This window comes from Mustela nigripes, chromosome 9 (genome assembly GCF_022355385.1).
Source record: "Mustela nigripes isolate SB6536 chromosome 9, MUSNIG.SB6536, whole genome shotgun sequence".
Lineage (NCBI taxonomy): Eukaryota > Metazoa > Chordata > Mammalia > Carnivora > Mustelidae > Mustela > Mustela nigripes.
The window spans coordinates 84,738,700-84,754,311 of NC_081565.1; the positions used below are offsets into that span (position 1 = coordinate 84,738,700).

At 41.1% G+C, this 15,612-nt stretch overlaps 1 protein-coding gene across 11 annotated transcripts in view; it reads right to left on the reverse strand.

Annotated features, from left to right (window-relative positions):
* Positions 1-15,612, reverse strand: part of RFX3 (regulatory factor X3) — a 444,560-nt gene that overhangs the window by 105,043 nt on the left and 323,905 nt on the right. For all 11 annotated transcript variants that reach the window (XM_059411948.1, XM_059411946.1, XM_059411949.1 and 8 more), the window contains one exon: positions 14,683-14,780. In XM_059411948.1, coding sequence (XP_059267931.1) covers positions 14,683-14,780 — 98 coding nt within the window. The remainder of the gene's footprint in view (positions 1-14,682; positions 14,781-15,612) is intronic.

Here is a 15,612-nt window from a genome sequence, read left to right on the forward strand (position 1 = left end):
TATTTAGGAAGAAATCACAAGTCTAGAATGGCTGGATATGATGAACGAGAGTATCAGAAAGAAACGAGCTTGGAAAAGTGGGTAAAAATCAAACATGCAAACAGTGTAAATATTTTTTTTAAACTGTGGGTCACATTCACAATTTTAATAGGTCACAACAGCTATTTAAAAAGAGACTGGCCTAGACCAGCCAACATTTCAAGCACACTACACCTTGTAAGGAGAAGCATTATTTTGAGCAACATTTATTTTTATCATTTAAATGCATGGTATGCATGTGTGTGCACATACGTGTGCATATACTCCTGGGTGCATGTGTGTATTTACCTGAGTATAAAATACACACCTCACCTTGTCACTGCGGATAGTAGTTCACTAAGTTTTAAAGACACTGTTAGGAACTATCGTAAGAACTTTGAATTTTGTTTTAAGCTGGGGTGGGAGTAAGAAGGCTTAGCTAGGGGACTGTTCCCGCTAGAGAAATAACCTGAACAAAGTCCTGAGGCCAGAGAGGTAACTGGAAACCATGAGGAAGGGAGGGCCCAGGACTGCAGAGGGGTCATGGGAGGTGATTCTGGAACATGTTCATGAAATAGGATAGGAGGTAATCTTACTGGGAAGCGTTTCATTGTCCTGAAAGCAATATTCATTTTATCGAACCAGATCGAAGAAATAGGCAAATAAGTGTAGCCAGAATGTCTTCTTAAGTATTTTCCAAAAGTTTGAGAGCACAAGAGGAAACTTGGGAGAATTTGGCAATGAGGGGGAATTATTTGTAAAAGCAGGGATCTACTGTCTCACTTATGGACTAGGGGAACCACACAGATGGGGAACTGTCACCCCCCTTAACACAGCCACGGCCAGAATCTAGAGGTGGCACGGGTGTGTGATTTGAGACTGTGGCAGCATGTGCTGCTCTCACTGGACTTCTGTGATGTGATTTCGTCTACAGTCTGGATGCCTAACACCAGTCATGCCCATCCTGGTTCAGCTGCATTCTCCGGACATCCTTGAAATTCTCTAAGTCACAAATACCTTTCGATAAATCCTGTGTTCTGCTCACATAACCCAAAGCTGGTTTCTGTTGCTTAAAATCAAGAACCCTGCCTTAAACAGTTTTCCACTATGAAGTTTTTAATGTGCATCACAAAAGCCCCGCACAGAAGTAGCTATTATTTGGAATCTTCAACAAACTGCGTTCATGCGGGATATAACTTCCAGCTGGCCGGCACGCATGATTTATTTGAATTTTGAAACAGATCTCTCAAATGCTTCCAGTTAGACTGAAGCCAGAAGATGCCACTGAGTGGGGACATGTCCATTTTGTGAAAGACACCAAAGGGTAAATGGTAATTCCAAAGGGAAGTCAAGTGACATGACATTTAATTTCCTATTATTACCTAAGAATAAAAAAACAAGACTGAAAATAAAGAAAGAAATACTACTCAATATCGTGAATAAAACCCTTGGCTTGATTTAAATTCACAAGTCAGACTTACTTCTGCTCATTTCAACTCCTGTAACAATAAGTAAAAACTAAAAGCATCTATTGAATTGTTGCCAAAACGAGGGAGGAAATGCAATGATGAATGGTAAAAGTCGATAAGAATTCTTGCAACAACTAATTGGGATTTCCCATTCACATGCAGTATTTTCATTACCAAATACGTTGATAATGTCTGGAGTACTGGAACTGGAACTTCGTATCCTCCTGTTACCACTACATCAAGATAACCAGACATTTGCACTTTGTATTTAAATTCTTTAATTCTTATAAAGAAATGTGGTTCTCACACTTCAGCATTCATAAGAATCAGTGGGAGGGCTTGTGAGACACCCATGGCCAGACCCCACCCCCACCCCCACCCCCAAAATTCCTGACCCAGTAGACCAGCTGGGTCCTTCTGACAAGTTCTCAGATGATGTCAGTGCGGCTGGTCTGTGAAACTTTAAGAACCACAATACCGGAAGATACTAAAAATGTGCAACCCACAGTTCACAGGCATGAAAGAAAAAACGATCTGACAATTAGTTCTTCTAGTCCAAGTTTTTTGAAAAGTCTAAAGTCTGCTATCATATAGGAGCTGTACAGTCTGTTGTAGCCATCCCTGAGAGCATTAGCACAATGTCCATTGCTAGAATGGTTTTTAAGCACACCAATGAGGTACACGTAACAAGTACATGTACATGTCATTTGTCCTGATAAGGTAAGTCAGGGAAGAGCATACGGACTTCAGTCAACGTTGGCAGAAATGGAGCATTGAAACTTTTGATCCACAGTCCCTGGTTTAAATTTATAAATAAGAAAAACTGAGCTAGATCGAACAGTAGTTCCATTTTTAATTTTTCTTGAGGAAATTTCATACTGTTTTCCATAATGGCTGTACCAATTTATGTTCCCACCAACAGGGCACAAGCGTTCCTTTTTCTCCACCTCCTCATCAACACATGTTATTTCTTGTCTTTTCATTAACAGCATTTCCCTGATGATTAGGGATGCTGAGAAGTTTTTCATTACCTGTGGGCCATTTGTATGTCTTTGGGAAAAAAAAAAAAAAAGTCTATTCAGGTCCTTAGCCCATTCTTTAATTGAATTATTTGCTTTTTTGCAAACAAAAAGTTGTGTCTGTCCCCCGAATACTTCAGATACCAACCCCTCTCAGATACATGGCAGACAAATATTTTCTCCCTTTTGTTAGATGGCCTTTTCATTTTGCTGATGGTTTCCTTTGCCTTTCAGTTGGATGAGTTCACTTGTTTATTTTTGCTTTTGCTTTTGGTGTCATACCTAAAATATTACAAAGACTGATGTCAAGGAGGGTAAATATACCTTATGTGTTCTTTTAGGAGTTTTATAGTTTCAGATCTTATACTTAAGTCTATAAATCTATTTCAATTTTTGTGAGTGCTGTAACAGGGTGATCCAATTTCTTTCTTCCTTTTTGCATGTAGAGGTCCAATTTTTTTCAGTACCCCTTAATGAAGAGACTGTCCTTTTCCTATTATATATCCTTGAGTCCTTGTCAAAGATTAGTTGGCTGCATATAGTTGAGTTTATGGCTTATTTCTGGGCACTCTATTCTGTTCCACTGGCCCATGTGTCTATTTCAGAGTGACCATATAATCTCGTAATCCCACTTCTGGGTGTATGTCTGAAGGAAATGAAATTAGTATCTCAAAGAGGTATCTATATTCCCTATTCACTGCAGCATTATTCACAATAGCCAAGACATGGACACAACCTAAGTGCCCAGCAACAGATGAGTGGATAAAGAAAATGTGGTAGACATATATGCAATGGAATGTTATTCAGCCATTACAAAAACCTACGAACACTTTGAGAACATAATGCTAAGTGAAATAAGTCAGACAAAGACAAGTACTATATAATCTCCTTTCGATGCAGAATATAAAAAATTAGATTCATAAAAATAAAGAGTAGAATGGTTGTTGCCAGAGGCTAGAGCTGGGAGAAATGGGAGATAATGGCCAAAGGACCTAACTTTCAGTTAAAGAGTAAGTTCTGGGGATCTAACGTACAGCACTGTAACTACAGTTAGTAATACTGTCTTATATATTTGAAAACAATAACAAAAACTGAGCAACCACATACATGCACATAAGCCCAAAAATGTTTTGCAGCGGGGGGAAAAAAAGAAGAACCTCCTCCCACCCACCGCCAAAAAAGCTGTGTTAACACTATGTTAACAGCTTCTCAATTCAGTTCCAATCATTTTCCCTTATGTATTTAAAACAACCAAGTTAACATATCGGTAAAGTTGCAGGATACAAAATTACTGCACAGACATCAGTTGCATTTCCATACACTAATAACAAAGTAGCAGAAAGAGAATTTAATGATTCCATGCACAGTTGCACCAAAAAGAATAGAATAATTAGGAATAAACTTAACCACAGAGGTGAAAGGCCTGTAGTCTGCAAACTGATGAAAGAAACTGAAGAATGCACAAACAAATGGAAAGACCTTCCATGCTCATGGATGGAAGGAATTCATATTGTTTAATATCCATACCATCCTAGGAAATCTACAAATTCAATGCAATCTCTCCCTAAATCACAATAATATTTTTCATAGAACTAGAACAAATAAAACTAAAATTTGTCTGGAACCATCAAAGATGCTGTAGAGCCAAAGCAATCTTGAGAAAAAACAACAAGCTGAAGGTATCACAATCCCAGATTTCAGGATATACTACACAAAACTGTGGTAATCAAAAAAGTATGGTACTGGCACAAAAACAACACATACCTCAATGGAACAGAAGAGCCCTGAAATAAATCTACATTTATATGTCAATTAATCTATGACAAAGGAATTAAGAAAATAAAAAAGAGAAGAGACTGTCTCTTCAAAAAATGGTGTTGGGAAAACTGGCCAGCTACATGCTGGAGAATGAAACTAGACCACTTCCTTCCACCATATAACGTGAAAATAAACTCAAAATTAATTCAAGACCTAAGTATAAGAACTAAAACCATGAAACTCATTTGAGAAATCATGGGTAGTAATTTCTTTGACATTGGCCTTGGCAACATTTTTCTAGATCTATCTCCTCAGGCAAAGGAAACAAAAGCAAAATTATTAGGACTACATAAAAATAAAAAGCTTTTGTACAGCATAGGTAACTGCCAACAAAATAAGTCAACCAACTTATTTGCAAATGATATATCTGATAAAGAGGTTAATATGTAAAATATATAAAGAACTTGTACAGCTTAGTACCCCTAAAAAACAAATAATTCAATTAAAAATGGACAGAGGACCTGAGTCAACATTTTCCCAAAGAAGACCTACAGATGGCCAACACACATGAAGAGATGCTCAACATTACTCATCATCAGGAAGAATGCAAATCAAAACCACAATGATATACCACCTCACATAAGTCAGCATAGCTAGAATTTAAAAGAAAGGAGAAGGAGAGGAAGAGGAAGAAGTAGTAGTATTAGTAGTAGTATTGGTAATAGTAGTAGTAGTAGTAATAGTAGTAGTAGTAAGTGTGGTGAGGATGTGGAGAAAAGAAACCCTCATGTACTATTGGTGGGAATGTTAAGTTGGAGCAGCCATTTTGGAAAACAGTATGTAGGTTCCTCAAAAAACTAAAAATAGAAATATCATCTCATCCAGTAATTCCACTACTGGGTATTTACCCAAAGAAAATAAAAATACTAACTTAATAAGATACATGTACCCCTATTGTTTACTGCAGCATTAATCCCAATAGCCAAGGTATGGAAGTAACGCAAATGTCCATCCACAGAGGAAAACATAAAGAAGATGCGGTATACAGACACAATGGTGTATTACTCAGCCATAAAAAAGGACGAGATCTTCCCATCTGCAACAACAGGGGTGGATCTAGAGGGTATCATGCTAAGTGAAATGAGTTAGACAGAGAAAGACAAATACCATATACTTTCACTTATACCTGAAACAAACAAACAAACAAACAAAAAGCAAAACAAACCTATAAATAGAGAGAACAAACTGATGGCAGCCAGAAGGAAGGGGCACGGGGAGTGGGAGATACAGGCTTCCCATGATGAAATAAGTCAGTCATGCGGATAAAAAGTACAGCGTAGGGAATACAGTCAGTGGTATTAGAATAGCATTACATGGTGACGGATGGCAGCCACGCTTGTGAGGGGCACAGCACAATGTAGGGACTTGTTAATGACTACGCTGTACACCTGGAACTAATGGAACACCGTGGGTCAACTATACTTCAATTAAAAAAAAAAAAATTAAAGACAGAAAATATTCACAGCAAAAATAAATGAGAAATAAGATAGACCAACCAAGTAGCCCGCTCTTACCTCCCATGTCATTAAATGCTATCTTTTATTGAATCCCTTCAACAAATTCAGATTGAGCACCTCTTTTTTTTTTTTTTAAGATTTTATTTATTTATTTGACAGACAGAGATCACAAGTAGGCAGAGAGACAGGCAGAGAAAAGGTGGGGGGAGCGCTCCCTGCCGAGCAGAGAGCCCGATGTGGGGCTCGATCCCAGGACCCTGAGATCATGACCTGAGCCGGAGGCAGAGGCTTTAACCCACTGAGCCACCCAGGCGCCCTGAGCACCTCTTTCAATAACTGTTCTAGGTATCAGAAAATGGGAAGCAAAACCCAGGCACTTGACTACATGAAACTCCCATTCTGGTGGGGGAAAGACAAGTGTTAGGTAAGTTAAAAACAGTCACAGCAACGACAGATAGTCATTAAGTGTTGTGAAAGAAATGTGATCTCTGTTAGAGAACAGTAGGGAAAGTTACACAGAACTTTGGCTGTAGAAAAATTGTGTGGCCAATAATAAGAATGAGGAAGACCTGACAAGATCAGAAGAAAACAGAAGAACACAGTCAGAAAAGCCAAGAGGAGATCATGATTCAAGCAAGAACAGAGCAGCTGGCAGGGTGGCTGTTTGACATTAAGAAAATTTAATCTAGAAAAATGTCTATTAGACTTAACAGTTGGAGGTCACCAATGACCTTGACAAGAGCCATTTCATTGTAATGTGAAGAAAGCCAGCTTGGAAGAATATGTGGTCAATCCAGAGAGGTTTTAGCATGAGGAGGGGTAGACAGACCAGGCATTTGTCAGAGATGGATAATTTAAAAAATGGACAAAAGCAGCTAACACACTTATGTGTGCTGTTGAGGCCAAACAGAGTGCTAAGGCCAGGCAAACAGCTGCTCTGTGAGGCACAAGATCATGATAACAAACAGACCCTTCACAACTACATGCCTTCAACAGAGATTTCTCACTCCAGCTTCAAATACTGATCAAGTGGAAATGTTTACCAAGTTTGACTTTTGCAGTTAGTTTTAGAAGAATCCCTATATCAAAAGTGAATATACTTTTTCAGACAATGCTAATTACCCCACTTCCCATTCCCCCATGCTCTCTGTCCCTGACCTGGTTACTAAGTAACGCTTTTAACTATTAATTCCATTCCATTAGGATTAGGAAATCTTGATGCAAAAATGCTGTTTGTTGAGGGGACATTGTAGGTAGTGGGAGACATGATACCCGAAGGGGTATCAGCAATTCATTTAAGAAAATTAGTGACCCAACTTGTTTCTACACCTATAAAAGGATATGTGGATCTCTTCCATTTCTTCCTTTCTTAATAAAAGGTGTGGAGAGAAGAGAGGAGGAAAAAAAAAAAAAAGTGTCCAAACTCTTCCAGCTATTATCGTGGAGAACTATTCTAGACAACAAGCTATTGGATAGGAAAATATCACATCTCAAATTACCCTTAATGTGCATCAGTTCATTCTACTAATGAAAAATAATAAAAAGTGATACAGACAGGACAGTCAGATAATATAGCCTTCCTCTCGGAAGCCATTTAACTAAAATGTCCAGTGTTGAAAAATTATTACATATGAACTTTTCTATACATTTTATGACTATCCAAAGAACATTAAATACTCACGAAATATATTTAACTATAAATGTATATGATGATTTTTTTAAAAACATGAAAAGAGATTCATATAAATAACAACATTCTTAGTTTTAAAGAGTAAAAAAAGATCATCTTATACTTTTATAGTATAATAATCTAATAAGATATATAATAATATAATAAGATATACAATCATGCAATAGTATAAAGTATAAAGTTTACAAAAATGTTTGCTTATAACTGAACTTCCCTCCAATCCCCCCAAATAACTCAGGATCAAAAGACCTTTACTTGCAGATCATTGGAAAGAACCATGCGTTGAAGGTCAGAAAATATGAACTCTAGACATTAACTAGCTCGGCAAATCATTGTACCTCTCTGGGACTCCACTTACTCATCTGTGAATTTTAAGGATAGGAATTCACAATCTCGAAACCTACCTAACTGCAACATTCTGAGAAGCCGTATCTGAAAGTCCTCCATTTTTGAAAAGAGGGGAATTTTTCTTTTCTTTCTTCTTAAAGATTTATTTACTCACTTGACAGAACACATACCTTTGTTGGGGGGTGGGGCGGAGAGAGAAGGGGAGAAGCAGACTCCTGCTGAACTTGGGAGTCCGATGCGAGGCCTGATCTCAGGACCCCAAGGTCATGACCTGAGGTGAAATTAAGATTTGGACGCCCCACTGACTGAGCCACCCAGGGGCCTCAAGGGAATTTTTGTTATTGAAGAAATGGAGCCATCTCTAACCACGGAGAGATCTCAGTGTGCTTTTCCACAGAAAAGGGCAGTTTTCTCTCCAAGAGCTTCCTAAGTAATCCGCTCTATACTTCCTGAAACCCAAATGACAAACCAAATCCTATACCAATTTGAATGTGTTTATCAGTAGAAGGATAAATGCAGAAAACACCCTCCCGGTCTCAACTACGGAAACTTCACGGTTTCTTCAAAGTAGGAAGTACTTCAATGTTAATAAGAAAACATAATCGTACCTGCAAATCCTGAAACCTATTTCACTAACCGACAAAAAAGGAACGTGAAGAGTATCCCTTTTCATATTTCTTATTTAAGCATTTAAAAAGTATATGCAAAAGGAGCGCCGGGTGCCTCAGTCGGTTAAACATCTGACTCTTGATTTCAGCTCAGGTCATGATCCAGGGTCATGAGATCGAGCTCCGTGTGGGGCTCCACACTTGAGCACGGGGCCTGCTCGAGATTCTCTCTCTCCCTCTGCCTCCTAGCACCCCACCTACTGCTCGCACGCTCTCTCAATCTCCGTCTAAAAAAATAATAATAATAAACAAAATAAACAGTGCATTGCTTGCCACTAAATTTCTTTCTAAAAAAAAAGTATACGAAAAGAGGAATTAGTAGCTTCAGAAAATGCACATACTGTAGGATTTTCAAGAAATGACTTTTTAAAATGTAAGTCCTCAGGCAGCTGGTGACACAGTTAAGTGTCTGACTCTGAGTTTTGGCTCGGGTTGTGATCCCAGCATCCTCGGGCGGAGCCTCACACTGGGCTCCACGCTTAGCGCGGAGTCTGCTTGGGATTCTCCCTCCCCTCTCCCTTTCCCTCTGCTCCTCCCACTTGTGCTACTTCTCTCTCTCTCTACAATAAATAAGAACTTTAAAAAAAAAAAAATGTTGAGTCCTTTATGAATGCTCATGGATTTTGAACAAATCTGTTCTCTGTCCAGACATTAATAATGTACCAAAACCCAAAGTACACCACAGACAGGACTCCATACTATTCAAGATCACAGAATTCTGAGGTTCACTTTCTAAGGCACTGCACTTCTTCTCCAGGGAACTTCTCAGAGCCTTCGGAAGACAAACAGAAATTTAGAGTCCTCAAAAGAAGGGCTTTTGGCACAGTGTCTCCCTGCTTATATAACCACAGAATACTCTCATGGGACTAACATTCTCTGAAACACACTCTATAAAATTCTGTATTGGGGTTGATGAGAAATCTATGAGCTAAACAGGAAGATGATGAGAAGACCTCCAACCAGGCCAGTCTCACCGCAGCAGATACGCAGGCAGTCAGCACACTGGCATTTCAAAATATTGATCGTCTCTGAACAGCAGACGAGCTTCAAAGAGTGGCTGATATAGGACAATCCTTTAAAATTAAAATCATTTTTCAAAAAAAAAAAAAAAAGAAAAGATTTCTTAACTTGGCCATGATAGAGCAGGATGTCTTTATTTCCATTTTGACTAACATGATGGAGGACTGATTGTGGGGGCAAGAAGGAGTCAAAAAAAGGGGTAAGGAAAGAAAAAAAATATCATTCTATTAAAGAAAATTGATTTCTGAGCTACTGCAGGAAGTAGTAATTGTGTTGGGCTGTGTCTCCACGGTATGCAGTGCTTCCCAGCTTGTTTAATTACAGCATTCTAAATTATCAGCCATCGTAAATTCTAAGAATCTGTAGAAAAAGACAAGACTGGGTGGCTCAGTGGGTTAAGCGTCTGCCTTTGGCTCAGGTCATGATCGGGGAGTCCAGGGATGAAGACCTGTGTTGGGCTCCCTGTTCAGCGGGGAGGCTGCTTCTCCCTCTCCCTCTGCTCCTACGCCTGCTCATTCTCTCTTTCTCTCTCTAAAAAAAAGACAAGACTATGATCCAGACTTTGGAAAAGATTCATGGGAAAACTACCAGAAGGAAAAGCCAATTCTGTTCCCTTCTTCCTTCCACAGAGAGCTGCTCTCGAACACCCAGCACCAGAAATAAGTCTCGGCCTGTGAGGCTGTGGGAGTCGCCCATCCTCACGACGAGGAAACACTCGGGTATCATCCAGTTATAACGACCGCACATGTTCACAAGTGATGGCACATCTCTGGGAGGGCTATGACCACCTCGCGAGGGAGGCCCTGTGCATCCTGGTGACACGGCATGGGGACCCTGGGAACACGAGCAGCAGCGCACTGGCACTGACGAGGCGTGAACAGGTTGTAAGGGCAGGTGCCAGGTGCTCGAAGGTTCATGATAAAGACCAACATGCCTGTCTTCCGGGAGTGTCATTAGCGAAAAGCCTCAATGATCGCACTAGAAGTAGGCATCTCCCTGAGACCCAGGTCAGGGATCCGCATAAGCTAGCACAAGACTTCAGTGTGCCAGACTCGAGAATGGGGAGGACTGTTTCCTAACACAGAGGGAAGCTCATTAAAGAGAAAGAGGGAACAGGGCGGCTGGGTGGCTCAGTGGGTTAAGCCTCTGCCTTCGGCTCAGGTCATGATCTCAGGGTCCTGGGATCAAGCACTGCATCAGGCTCTCTGCTCAGCAGGGAGACTGCTTCCTCCTCTCTCTCTGCCTGCCTCTCTGCCTACTTGTGATCTCTCTCTGTCAAATAAATAAATTTAAAAAAGAAAATCTTAAAAAAAAAAGAAAAAGAGGGAACATAAGCCCTCTCAAGTGAACCTTTGAGACAAACACTGTACAGAGTCAAATAACAGCCTCCAAAATCACAGAAAGATCGAAAGAGCTTAAGCTCTGGGGGGAAAAAAAAAAAAAAAAGTTTGTTATATTTGAGAATCAGTATTCATACTCCTCTACCTGCCACAATCGTGAGGATAATTCATGACAAGACAGTTTTTCTTTAGTAAATATGAATGTGCTGCTCCAGGATCTTTAGTCAAAAATTGCACTGGAATGGAAATTTTAATGAAAGGCTTTTGAAGCTGTATCTTCTCTCCGCACACATGTGGCCCCTGCGGCTGGAGATGGGGATACGATCCAGGCCCACAGAGACCGGATCAAAGCTTATTGGACTTTGTGGCAAATGAACTCACGACCTAGAACTCATTAGTCATGATCTAATACACAGACACCGTGAGCCAGAGCAAATACATGTTGACATGAGATATTTACTTGGAATCATTTCTGTACTTAAATGGGCTCTCTCGTTCTGAAGTGTCAACTTTAGCGACGCTGTTTTTCCAAGGTTTTGCAAGTGATCTCACATCTGCCTATGGCTCAGAAGACCCCAAAGGCCGTGACCGAAGAGTTTAAAAAGGCATGAGGCAATAGGCAGAATTCAGGTCCTCAAAAGGAGCCGGAAATAATCAAAAGAAGAACTATAGTACTTAACTTTTTTTATAGTATATAATTTTACAGCAATAGTTAAAGTTACCTGGGTGTTTACTATTTATAAGATGCTACAGAAAGCACCTTTTGGAAAAGCTAACCACCTCCACAGCACAGACGGATGAGAGTGAAGCAGGCAGTATATCTTGGACAAAGTCACACACCGGTCCTCTCTCTGCCGGCCTTGGACCAGTGAGGAAGGATGAGGACAGACACTGTCTCCGCGCCCCTTCCAATGAATGCCCTTGGTCCCCTGCTGCTTTCTACCGCAAACATGGACGTTACAGACCAGCGTTCCCAGGTCCCTTGCAGCTAACCACTGCCTTGTGATGTGCTTATACTCGAGAGACAGAAGCTCAAGGGGGCTGGGGGCATCTGGGAAAGCCTCTGTGTGCATGTTCGTGGCCGCATAAACACATATGTGTACACACATCTGCATGTATACACATATCCACTTTTCCCATCTGAAAAGTAGCTACGATGGTCCCAACCGAAGCAGACATCTCATCAACCTAGCAGAAAATCTTGGCTCTAACATCCCTGAGCGGTGAAACCCATGTCGGTGAAGGAAGCACGGTTCTGGATGTTTCTAAAGGTTCATTTCCTATTACCTTTCGTCGTTTGGCTCCAACCTGTCTCAGCAGACCTCATGAATCCCGACGGAAGAAGAGGCTGATGGAACTGAGAATGACAGGCACCCACTTCCACCCTTTCTAAGCAAGCCACTTTTCCCTACTATGCAGCCCGTGAAGGCTCACTGCCCCTGTTCCCAGAAATAGGCAGAACTCTGTGAGGCAAGACTTCATCTCCTGGAGCATTTCCATGCTGTGGCCAGTCCAGCTATGTTCCCTCGGCTGTATGTCAGCTTGGAAGAGTTTCTCTAAGAAGGCTGACTTTACATTTGCACCATGGAGTACTAATGATTTGCACAACATGCAACCTCTGGGCTTCTTGTGACCTGACAAAAATAAAAGCTCTACTTTGTTCAAACTTCTGTTTGTCAGATTTTCTGGGATTCTCTGCTGATAGAACGCTGTCATACACATAAGACGAAATGCTACAGTAACAGGAAGTAGAGTGGTGACTCAGCCCTCCGCTGCAGGGGGCTGAATTGTTCAGGCTTTGTCTAGGATGCCTTTAAGCGGGGAGAACAAACCAGGTAGGAGATGGCACACGCCTGAGCAAAGGCAGAGTAGATAATGGCTTTACTCTGGGGCACTCGTGACAGAGAAACCATACGCAAGGATGAAATGACAATATAACTGAGTGATCTCTAGCAGCATCTAGAAACCCATTATGTTTTCCTTGATAGTATGCCACTCCAAGTGGCAGGTGGATCTATTTTTTGTGTGTAAATGCCAACCGTAGTGTGGGTTTATGGTAGAGATTCTAAAAGCAGACTCCAGGAGGCCCCAGTCCTGCGCAACAAACAGGTAACAAAATATTCAGAGTGTGTCGAACACATGTAAAGAGTTTTGGATTCACTGGAGCAACAGAAACTCATTGGCCCTTTACTACGTGTCAGTCTCCTAACTCGCTGTAAGTAAAACAAGAGAATGACATTCTCTTGCTAGTAAGAGTAAGCATTCACAGCACCATACTGGAAGTGAAGGTCAGGGTCCAGTGCTGTCCTTATCCTACAGGGGGAGGGAAATTAACCGCACTAGAGAGCCAAGGGTCCAGGGCACAAGGTTGGGAGACAAGGGAGTGCGGTCTACAAAGATCCCACGAGGTTCGGTGTAGGGAACTGGGAAGGCTGAGAAAACCACACGTCCAAAAAACAGGCACGAAAGGGGGCAGTATTTGAGGAAACCCGTACAAAGTTGGTTATTCTTAAAACAATGGAAAATGAAGCTGGAGAGGTAGGAAATGGGTGAATGCCAAGGCGGGGAGGTGAACTGTATTCTATAGGTAATAGAGGTTTTAAGGCAGTGGGAATGTAGATGGATTCAGTGACCGAAAGCAATGCGAAAGGAGGGGAGGGTCAGGACGAGGGAGGAGCTTTCAGTTTGGTGCCAGCTACGGTCTCCCAGGCCCTGCACAAGTTGCTGAAAAGATATTTCCTCAAATCCTCGTAACAGCCTAATAAGAGTGAGATCCTCGTCCTCCCACTTCCCAGGAAAGAATCATCAAAAGCTCAAAATAGTTAAGTATCTTAATCATGACAATAAAACTGGTGCAGAGTTAAGGGACGATTCCAAGGGGCTTAGTTATAATAACAATAGGTAACCATAACTGAACTTTGACTATGTGTCATGCACTCTTCCGGTGTTAGATTTACAGCGAGACAAGAATTCCAGCCCTCATGGAGGTGACAGGTTGAGATCATGGGACTCTCTGACACCACCCAAGGAGAGAGAGGGTGCAGTAAGGGTAAAGCAGAACGTACGGACCTGGGGCACACCAGCGCTGAAGGGAGCTGGTGGGCAGGAGAGAATGAGAGAATTTGAGTTCATTTCCGGTAAACTCGGAGACCCAGCAGATCACAAGCAAAACCTCACATGGTCAAATGAAAACAATCATGGTGACTTGTAACAGTTCTTAGTCTCCTATAACATCCCCAATCTTACTGCATCCAAAGTGGCTAAAAAACACAACTGGTATAAATTTACAAATTTACATTGTTGCTGCTGTGGAGGTGATGAGTTGGGGCAGGGGGAAGGCCAGTTCAGCAGGAAATTAAGATTGCAGGATCAGGTACCCTTACGGACACGAAACTTCATTCAGGAAAAGCCAAATGGAACAAATGTACTAGTTTTGTGGTAGTTTACAGAAAAAGACACACACAAATTCATCTTATTTATAAAAACAAAAAGCACAGGGTTTATAAGGTATTAGTAAGATATAGAAATCACCAACAAGGGGTATACATTTTTCTCAACCTAGTGAAAGCCCTTAAAAAGCATAACAGTTTTCATAATTTAAAGTATTCCACGAAGGTGGAGATCACTGCCCATTCGTCACAAACCCAGACAGATCTCTACACAGAAGCCTCATTCCAGTAACTCTGACCTGGTTAACAAAATTAAAAAAAAAAAAAAAAAAAATTACCGTGAAAACAAGGAAACAATCTGGGAATAGCGGGGTGTGTCGGCAAACCCACTGTTTTCCTCCTGACTACACGGGGGGAATGAAAATGACTCCCGCGTATCGACTTACATTGCTCCGTTGGTATAGACAGTATCGCTTCCTTCCACATACTGCACCTGAGCTGGGTAGACATGCTGGACCTGCTGCACAGTCTGCACCTGCTGTACCTGGAAAACAGATATTAGGATCGCAGTGAGAAGCCAGTCTGACCGAACACACGGCGTTAGCTTTGCCGCAAAGATCTCTCTAGGGTGTTGGAAACGGTGAGACTCATGCACACTTCAAGATAAGCACGTGGGGGGCTCAGATCGACAGGAGCAAGCACGCCAAATAAATTCTCTGCCGTTTGCGGATACCTCTTCTGCAGGTGTGTAGGTACAGACATACTCCAAATATTTAGGGTGAAACTTTGCAAAGCTCCTCACTTATCCTAATGATTTATGAAGCTCTCTTCACCTGGTCTGTTACTGCTAAGCTTATTTTCCAATTTAAAAAATTCAGGGGGCACCTGGCTGGCTCAGTCAGGAGAGCACCGGATGCTTGTTCTCGGGGTCGTGAGTTGGAGCCCCACGTAGGGCACAGAGACGACTTCTTAAAAAAAAAAATTTAAAAATAAAATAAAAAATTAATAATGGAAAATTTCACCCATGCAAACGTAGAAAAAATACTATAATAACCCCCTGTACTCATCATCCAAGATAAATAATTGCCACCAATGCTCCTCTTTTAAGCCCTTACAGGATGATTTAAAAGCAAGTGCACAGATTCTAACATTTCACTGGGAAGTAAGAGAGAGGGACTATTTTTTAACAGGAACACAACACTAATATCACATATAGAACATTCACAATTCCAGGATAACATCTAGAATCCAGGCATCATTATATCTGATGATTCCAATGTCCTTATAACTGGTCTGTTCAAACCAGGATCCAAACAAGGTCTGCGTATTACATTTGGGTGAGATTTCCTACCTTTCTCTTTTAATCTCTAAAAGCT